Source organism: Oryx dammah, unplaced genomic scaffold (genome assembly GCF_014754425.2).
Source record: "Oryx dammah isolate SB20612 unplaced genomic scaffold, SCBI_Odam_1.1 HiC_scaffold_11, whole genome shotgun sequence".
NCBI classification, from domain to species: domain Eukaryota; kingdom Metazoa; phylum Chordata; class Mammalia; order Artiodactyla; family Bovidae; genus Oryx; species Oryx dammah.
The window spans coordinates 42338894-42348798 of NW_024070195.1; the positions used below are offsets into that span (position 1 = coordinate 42338894).

Here is a 9905-nt window from a genome sequence, read left to right on the forward strand (position 1 = left end):
GTTGCTCCTTTGCGTGTGGGATCTTAGTTCCCCTATCAGGGATCAAACTCGTGTCCTTTGCATTGCAAGGTGGATTCTTAACCAGTAAACAATCACAGAAATCCCAGATATATCACTCTCAGATAGGATTTTTAAAATAAATACCTGGTTACAGGTCAGCCATCCCAGTAATTCTGGAAGCTGCATCAGCTTCGTCTACTTTTGTGGGAGATGGGAATGCTGGCTGGGCTTCAGGCACGAATGTGTCAGCCATGGAAGGCCAGAGGCCCAGGAGCTGGAGAAGAAACAGCTAGCAGTGGTTCTTTGTAGAGTACAACTTTCACACCGTTACTCTCAGTTCTTCAGTTTTCAGATTTCTTACCTATTTTTTGCATTAGGCATTTGTATAGTATTTGACACATACAAAGTGTGCTTCCATCACCCTTGTTAGAAAAGAAAATAGGAAAAATGTATTTATTAAATGTTGATAACCATTCTGGCTCTTTTGTACTATATAGAAATATCAGTGATAAAGAAAATGAACACTAAATATTCATGGGAAGGACTGAAGTTGAAGCTGAAGCTCCAGTACTTCAGCCACCTAATAATGGTGGTGGTGGTTGATGGTGGTTGAGTTGCTAAGTCGTGTCCGACTCTTGTGACTCCATGGACTGTAGCCCGCCAGGTGCCTCTATCCATGGGATTTTCCAGGCAAGAATACTGGAGTAGATTGCCATTTCCTTCTCCAGGGGATCTTCCAGACCCAGGAATCGATCCTGAGTGTCCTGCATTGCAGACAGATTCTTTACTGATTGAGCTATGATGGAGGTCACCTGATGAGAAGGGCTAACTCATTGGAAATGACCCTGCTACTGGGAAAGATCGAAGGCACGAGGAGAAGGGAGCAGCAGGATGAGATATGGTTGGATGGCGTCACCGACTTAATGGACATGAGTTTGAGCAAACTCCAGGAAATAGTGAAATACAGAGAAGCCTGGCATGCTGCAGTCCTTGGGGTTGCAAAGAGTTGTACACGACTTAGCACCTGAACAACAAGAACAACAACAGAAACATCGAATCACTGTGTTGTGTACCTGGAATTCATACGCTGTGCTGTGGGTCATTTATACTTCAGTTTAAAAAAGCAAAGAAGGACTTTGCTGGTGTTCTAGCAGTTAAGAATCTGCCTGCCAGTGCAGGCAGCATGAGTTTGATCCCTGGCCCAGGAACACTCCACATGCCTTGGAATAGCTACTGAAGCATGCATGCCTTGGAGCCGCTGCAGCAAGAGAACCAGCCACAACGAGAAGCCTTTGCGCTGCAGTAGAGTATCACCCGCACTGTCTGCAACTGAAGACAGCCCTCGCGCAGCAGCGAGACCCAGTGCAACCATAAATAAATAAATAACTTTTTAGAAAGAAAAGAAAAACGTTAATGACAGTAGTTTCTGTGGGTTTTTTCCCTGCTTTTTCTCAAAAGTTACAGGATCAGGAACCTGCTGCTACTTCCCTTTTGCACTAATTTCTTTCACTCTCTGCCTCCACAGGAAGGAAGCGGGAATGGTTTAAAATAGAAGATGCCATAAGAGTGCTGCAGTGTCACAAACCGGTGCAGGCGTCGTATTTTGAAACGTTGAGGCAAGGCTACTCAGCCAACAACGGCACCCCGCTTGTGGCCCCCACATACTCAGTATCTGCTCAGAGCTCGATGCCGGGCATCAGATGACTGAAGATTTCCTGTAAGAGAAGTGAAAATTGGAAACGAGACTGAAGTGCAGGTCTTCCCTCTCACCCTTGCTCTTTCACCTCTCCTCACAGGCCTCCTCTTTCAAATAAGGCATGATGGGCAGCAGAGAAAGGGTTTATTGATAATGTTGCTGTTTGGTGTTAAGTGATGGGGCTTTTTCTTCTCTTTTTATTGAGGGGGTGGGGGTTGGGTATGTAACTTGTAAGTACTTTTGTGCATGATCTGTCTCTCCCTTTTCACACCCCTTCAACTCTCTAAAGAGGCAAACAGCCTTCCCTCTGCCTTGGGTTCTGAAGTGTTCCTGTTTGTCTCATCCCAGCCCTGGCCAGATTTTTTTTTTTTTTTTTTTTCCAATTAAAAGATATCCACTATGAGATGAAACCTTTCAAGAATTTGTCCCATGATGTGCTGTTCAGTCCAGTAGGTTGGTCATTTTCACCACAGGATGCGTTTATCTACACATTATATACTGGACATATAATATGTAAATAAATGGCTTTTAGAAGAGGCATTTGTTTTAATTTTTCAAGGTTTTATTTTTCAAATTCGGGGTGTTTCTGAAGTGGAGAGCCTCACAATTCATTTGCTTTTTCATTTTTGATGCTAGTGGCTAGGTGCGTTTCCCCGCCCTCTCCTTTCCCCAGTTGCTGGTATAGTTACATAGGGTCCGGGAAGGGTTTAGCTACTTCATAGTCTCCCAGGACTCATGCCTTCTCTTCTCGAAGCTGTGTTTCCACACCAAGAAAGAAACAGGAAGAAACCTATTTTCTTTTTTATTACCAAGCCAGGAGCAAATGGCCTCAGCTCAGATCTGGAGAAACAATGCTAGAAATTGAATTCCTCCCTACATGTTGACAATAGGGATTTGAACTGGATTCTTGGGATTACTATCAAAAAAACTGGAGCATCAGGCACTGTTTCTCTCCTGCTGGTTTGGAGTTTTTTCCATAATGCTACTTACCGCCGACAGCGGCCTGTCTCCCTGTGCGTCCATGCCTCACACCACGCGGAGCTGGACATGGTCCTTGTGCCCGAACCATCCAGCTGTGCTTGGCAGGCACAGCTGCACAGCCCTGTCCCATTCTGAGTAACCATGTTACGTTCCTGAAAAGTACACAGGAGGAAAATTCAGATGTTTGCTTGTCTTTGTAATGGTATAGCACTTGTAATTGCACCATGGCGCATGCTCAGAAATATTAAATTTATCTCCCACCAGGATGTGAAAGGTCCATCATCTGCTGAGAAGTGGTATGGGAGAATGCTTAATCACTTACTAAGAAGGCTACATAATGCATTGGCTCACTGCAGACTGATGGCTGGATGCTGGCTTCATTTGCCAGTTGTGTTGTTTAGCAGACAAATGCGCAGAAAAGGGTCCAGAGACTGGGGGTGAAGCGGGGGGACCCTGATCAACCCCTGGCTTTGGGACAGGAGTTTATTGCTAAACTGTTGGTGGCATCTCCTTCATCAAAACACAGCTGAGATGTGAAATTAAAATCGTAGTTCTCTTTATTTAAAAAGTCTAATAAATACTCAAACTTTGAAAAACTTTTGTTCTTCCCTCCCGCTAAAAGAAATGTGTGTATGTGGTAGGCCTGGTCATTTAATGTTCAGCGTTTTGGGGAACGTCTAATTTAATTTGCTATCAATTCTGTTTGCATCTGATCCCAGTCTTAAAACACAGAGCCAAAAAGCGGGGCTGGCAGTTTCCTTAGCACCACTCTACCTCTGGGAAAGGAATCCCGTCCCCACAGAAGGGTCCCAGTGGATAGAAAGCACCATGGGATTTGAGTCTAAATGCCAACTCACTGTCCCCGTGTTCTGCTTGAAATGAACACACTGCTGCTTATCGCCTGATTTAGAGCATTCTGGGGATCTGTCCAAATAAACTAAAGGGACTGTAAAATAAATTCAACTAATCACTAAATAGAATCCCCAAAACACAGTCTTCCAAATAAATTCTGCCTTTATGATACAGAAAGTGCTTTGCAGGAAAACAATCAGTACTCCTGAAATAGGAACTGCAGTGTTAGTGTTAATAATAATTTGTGCGTTTTTAGTGATCTGACGTTTCCACTGGGCTGGTGTAATAATACGCTACCCTACAAAATCCAGTTTGGATTGTTGTTGGTGTCTTTGGGTCAGGAACATGAACTGTGCCAAGAAGTATTTTTCAGTCGTGAATAGATCCCATTAATGCAGTTAGCTGGAGAGATCGTGTTGCTGCTTCCTCAGTGGACAAAAGGAGGCTTTGTCCAACACCAGAATTGTTGAAACTGGTGCTTTTGTCTGTTGCACTGGGATTCTGATGATCGGGGCTTGGTGTTTTTCCCTCCCTGGCACCATCAACACCATGGCTGTCTCCTGATGTGTAGTTACAGCCCTGTCGTGATAAATTACTTGGACGTATGGTCGCAGTAGCCTTTCTGTCTCCCTCAAAACAGAAAACAGAGAAAAGCACCAGGCTTACCTTACTTGCAGAATGTTCCAACAACACTGATTTGCCATTAATTCTGCAAGAACTCACCTTCTTCAGGCTTGGCAGAAACAGATTCCTTCCTGTGTTCAGGGCAGACATAAAGTCTCTTTCTTACAGTGAATGGACATGTCTTAGAGTCTGGCTATTACTGGAGAGTCCATTGGAGTCCACCATACTCAAGATGGAGAAAGATAGCAATAGAATTTTTTAAATTTAAGTTTGTTCATAATTAGAAGCCCTTGGGGAAACATCAGTGAGATCATGACATTTTTCGGGGGGGAGGAACAGGACTCTGTGTGTCTCTGTGTCTGTGTGTGTCTGTGTGTGTGTTAGAAAGAGAAGGACTACCAGGGGTCAGCCACACTGGGTTTTTTGTAGCTTCTAGGACAGTGCAGCCCATGATACAGAAGTCTTGATTTTTCTCACAGCAAACATCACAGGATGGAAAAGTTGCAGGATTGACTGCGGTTTTTACAAATGTCTGCTGCCCTATCTGCCCTGTGTGAAGAGGGCTCCCGCACTGCTGGGTCTGAGCTGAGGCCATCTGGAGGGGTCAGAGGTGGGGAAGTATTACCTGCTGGAGGCGCAGCAAGGCCTGGGAAGTGGCTTGGCCACAGGGCTTCCGCCCCTAGCATTGTGTTGTGAGAGCTACACAAAGAGAGGCCCTAGAGTCCTTGCTGCCGGCGGCCTTGGTGAGTAGAGAGGGTCACTGCCCTCTGAGAGTGTTTGCACTTTTTTGTACTCTTGTTGCTACATAGTCAGGTTGCTTCATGGCAGAGAAATAGTTCGGTTTCGATGTTAGGAGTCAGCCCATGTAAAGTCTCTCAGACTCGCTTAGAGGAAGTCACCTTGAATTCTAGAAGGAAAAGTTCCCCACAAAACCATGCTTCCTCTTCCCCTTTCTTTTCACCTCATACAGTGCCTCTTTGGCGGCTGCTTCTAAATGTCCTCAGCCAGACGCGTCTTCTGCTGAACCTGGTTGTGCGTTGCATGCTTAACATGTTTGTCATTCCCATCCAGGGCTGTATTAACACCTCTGTTCATCTCCCCACCTGATCTTTTTTTCTTAAACAGCTTAGCCTGAGCCATATTTTTTTGTTTGTTTAGTTTAGTTTACAAAAAGGATTTAATAACTGCAATGTGATTTTTGCCTCAACTGTATGATTTTTTAATATTTCCGAAGTGTTCTCTAAGACCATCCTAGTTAACAGTGGATTAAGAACTAAAATAACCTGGAGAAATCTCCACATTGGGGTAAATTTTTGCTTCGAGAGAAGCAGGAATTAGTGTAGCTTCATCTTGACCCCCAAATACAGGTACATCCATATCTTTTCCAAAAATAGGAGACATGCAGGACAGTCAGCTCAGGCAGTTCTAGGCATAGGAGATTGTTGGGGATTCAGTGATGCGGGCGGCTCCTCGGGTTCTTGTTCTTGAAGACTTTAAAAGGTCATTCCTGAGGCTTTGTGGTGTGTCCTGCCCAGTTGGGGTGGGAGTTGTTCCTTCTGAGCCCTGATGGGTTGGAGCCTGTTTCTACAAGGCTGTGCAGCCTTTGACTTAGTGGTCCCAGCCTTGCTCCATCAGGGCACCCCCTTCACCTGAAGTAGGTGGGAAAGTACCCCAGAGTCAGTCTCTGTGCTCGGGGTGAGCTTGAAGCAGAGTCCACACTATCACCAAGAGCTGTGTTTTCCGGGTCACCTTAGATATCACCTGAAGCAGTGAGACATTCTAGATTTTCAAGTAAATTGTGAACTGCCAAATACTGCAATCTTTAGACTATACTACATCCTGTGAGGTCATCACAAGTCCTGGGAACCTGGAGCTTTTAGGCAGACTCTCCTTGGGAGGCCAGGAGCCTTCCACTTCTGCCTCTGAAAGGGCAGCTTCACGCTCTGACAATGTTTTTGCATTAGCTTGATAACGTTTCAGGACGGGGAATGCCTAGTCAGGCCATCTGAAAAAATGATACGTCTCACCTTCAGATTAATCAAATTGTTGTCCTCCTAATCCTCTTAAAAATTAATAAATACAGAAAGAAAGAATCCCATTTGGTGTTGATTCTAACAGACTGCTTGAGCTGAGGCCAGCAGTCACATGATGGATCTCGTGTGTCTCTGCAGCATGAAGCTTTCGGAGTGAAAAGTCATGTCCCTCCCCTGAAGCTTTGTTCGTCGTGATGATTTGTGAGCCCAAGCTTGTCTTAGAGAGTGGGACTGTCCACCTGGCACGGGGAGTGCACTGGAAAGCCGCCTTGACTCGGAACTGAGCGCCCCAGGAGGGCCTCTGCAGGAGAGGGAAGTGCTCAAGGGTAATACCTAGGAGCTGGCAAGTCACTGCTTCTGTTCCTCTGACCGGTGTTTAGTTAAATAGGTTTCCTTTGGTTTACATTCCCAGTTCTTAACCCCAAACAGGGGCCACTAGAACAGCAAAAAAGGCATTTAACCCCCTGGAGATAGGCTCTAAAAGGCAGCAGTCTTGTCATTTTCCAGGTTCATCTCCATTTCAATGTGCTACCCATCCTCCCACCCCTACTGCCACCAGGCCAGTGGTGAAGATTCTATTAATCCTTGAGTTGGGAAACATAAATTCTCGTCTGGAACACTTACCTACTAAATGGCCCATCATCTGTGGACTGTGTTATCTGTGGGATGAACTTTTCAAGGAACTTTCCAGCAATACAGTAACATCACTTTTGCAGGCTTGAGATCCCAGGCAGGCATTAAGATCAAAACCTTAAGGCTTTGGAACTCCTCAGGAAAAAAGCAAGATACCCCAGTCCTGATGCTGGGCCTTGAGATGGGACTCCCCCGTCTGTAGAATGGGGTAAGTGGCTCACTTTAGGAAGTCATTTCTCCATTGAGGTTGACTGTAGATTCCTGCAGGAAGTGATACCGATATGAGCCTGGCCTTCTGAACACCTTGTGCTAATTAGAGCAGCAGTCGATCCATGTAGCCTCTTGCACCTCATTTCTGTCCCATTGGGTAGAAAACAGCGTTTCAGGGTTAAGGCTTGGTCTTGCATAACAGATACGACTCACGCCAGGGAAGGTACAGGCTGACTGTGGAGAAGCCCAGAACCAGAACAGGTTGGCCTACTCCACCTAGGGTCCCCACAGGGGCCTGGCTGACGTTAGGGTCGTGGGGAGCTTCCAGAGCTCTGAGGGGAGGGGAGGACTTTGAGGGCCCTCTCTCAGCCAGCACACAGCTTGGATACGGGAGGGAGTGGCAGGTATCTGAGCCACGTGCACAGACCCACACTTGCCCTTCCGCCTCCCACATGACTGAGAGCATTTTTCGCTCAGAACCCAAAGGGACTTTCTCCAAAATCCTCCGTTAGCTGGATCCTCTGCTGCTCTGTTAGCCTCTGAGAACCTGCCCCTGTCACTCGCCTGTGCATGGGCACAGGCGTGCTGCCCAGGGCACAGGCATGCAAGGTCATTCAGGGCCCAGCAGCCGCATGGTGCTGCGTTTCGTAGTTAGAAAACCAGCGGGTCCACTTGTGAAAGAGACAGTGTGGAGTGCGGCTGTGCACACGCCAGGTCTGCTTTTATTGTTTCATAGCCTGAAAGCATTCAGACTGGTTTATGATTGAACGAAAAGTTGGTGGTTAGAATAAGTAAAATGTCAGTGCGTCTGTCTTGAGAAAGAGAAGACAGTTTGCCATGTGTTTGAGGAGGCAGTAGCATTTAAGGATGTTGTCACAGAAAAGCAGGCATCTCTGGCCTCCCGTTAGTAGCATCTTTATACTTGCTTCTGTATAAAGAGCCCAGTCTTTAGTTCAGGGACCTTTCTCGCATCCTGCCCATTGGCCCTGGCAGGGAATGGGCTCTGAGGAAGCAGTGAGGCCCCAGTCCTGTTCTCTGAGCCACAGAGCATGGTCTCAAGCAGCATAAGGCCTGTTTGAGGGTTTTCCTAACCATGCCCACCTCCACTCCACTCTTGCTTCCCTTTCGTTGCAAGTGTCCGTTGCAGCCTAGGTCCAGGTCCAGGTGCGGTCTCCCTTTGGCCAAGTTTAACAGGTATTTCCAAGGAACCCCTTGGATGGAGGCAAAGTAGCCAAGATGTGTTGAGTTTAACTTTTTCTGAAGGACAAAGTATTTGTCCCTCCCCAGTCATGCTTATATATGTTTTGTCTGAAGTTTAAATGACCAAGGCTCCAGAGCTGAGACAGAGAGCCAGGGACCCACGCACCCAAACCAGACTGTTCTGACCCCACCAGAAGTCTGCTTTTGTCTCCTTCCATCAGGACCACACAGAAAAGCAGACAGCTTAGCCTTCCCGGTGATCGCTGGTTCCTCAGTGGCCATTCTGCAGAGGGAGAATGGGTCACCTATTGAGGAGTGTGTTGAGTATTTGTAGAAGGGGTAGAGAGTGGAAGGACCAATGAGCTGAGCCCTCACATCCTGGGGAAAGGTGGCAGAATAATATTGAATGAGCTCAAGAGAACCGGGGAATCCAAGGAAAGGCGCCTGTTTGGAGGAGAGGTTGGTTATGGTCCCTTAACCTCCAGGAGCCTGGAGCTTCGTTGTGGAACGGGCTTTGGGAATATTGCCCTTACTGTAATCCCAGTGCACTCTGGGACTTCAGTGCTCTCAACCCACAGGGGATGGTCTTATTTTCCTTTTTTTTTCATTTCCAAAATAACCTTGCTTGGTATTGTATGGAAAATCACGTTTTCCTCTCTACCCGCTCAGAGCTACCAGGCCAGACATGGCCTCCTCCCAGTCTCTCCACAGCGTTCACGAGGAAGGCCTTCTCAGTGCTCTTAGGGGCCGAGGGGAGGGGGACAGTCCAGAGAAGGTGGAAGGAAACTGAGTTTGCCTGCTTCCCTTTCTCTCGGAGGCCGTTTTTCGGCTTCCTTCACACCTATTTCCTGTGGGTGCAGGCAGTTGTGGAGGAAGGCTAAAAAGAAAGTAGAAGACAGGTACTCTGAGATTCGAGTCCCACTTCCCCCCTGTAATAACCGGCCAGCCGTGTGTAACCGCCCCCTTACTAAAGTATCTCCCATGTAATGCTGGCAGCAGAGGACAGCAAAGCCCTCCCCCATAGTCCAGATGGAGCCCTGGCATTAACCCTAAAACCCCCCCCTCCATCCCACTCCTTTTGTAAAAACAAATGCTTTAACCTGTAAGTGTGCTGTTCCTTTCTATGTGTTAATCAGTTTTCTTTCCACTTGAACTGTGTGAGAGGGAAGGGCATTGGAATTGTAGGTTGTAATATTGTGCCAATCAATAAAAACCAGTATTTCTCACACATCCCTGCTTAATGTCTGGTCTCTTCTTTCTAGAAGTTTTCCTCGAGTCCTTCTCATCAGTCTCATTTTGACCCCCCCTCCCTCCTCTGCTGAATTCTTCAGAGTTGCCCCAGAGATCAGAGGTAGCCCCATGGAAGATTGACTTCACATGTCTGCAGCCAAACTCCTTGACCTGGCTTTCGAGGGTTTTCCCTAATTTGGTCTTCTCATGCTTTACTTTTCATTACAGGCCCCTAATGCCCATCATCTATCTTTGGCCTAGCAGACAAAGTTCACTTCATGTTGCTCTCTCCCTGGCGACACCCTGTCTGTTCTCTGCAAGTTCGACCAGTGTGCATCTTCAAAACACTGTTTCAGCCCTCCCTGACTCCACCACACACAACTCCTGCTTCCACACAGGAGAGGAAATTGAGGAAACTTGAGGAAATTCAAGTGAGGAATGAAGTG

General features: G+C 46.8%; 1 protein-coding gene across 1 annotated transcript in view; it reads left to right on the forward strand.

The window, feature by feature from the left end:
- Window positions 1–9459, forward strand: part of NUDT3 (nudix hydrolase 3) — a 113373-nt gene extending 103914 nt beyond the window's left edge. Inside the window, exon 5 of the mRNA XM_040249075.1 lies at window positions 1526–9459. Within this exon, the coding sequence (XP_040105009.1) occupies window positions 1526–1704 (179 nt within the window). The 3' untranslated portion in view covers window positions 1705–9459. The remainder of the gene's footprint in view (window positions 1–1525) is intronic.
- The last annotated feature ends 446 nt before the right edge of the window (window positions 9460–9905 follow it).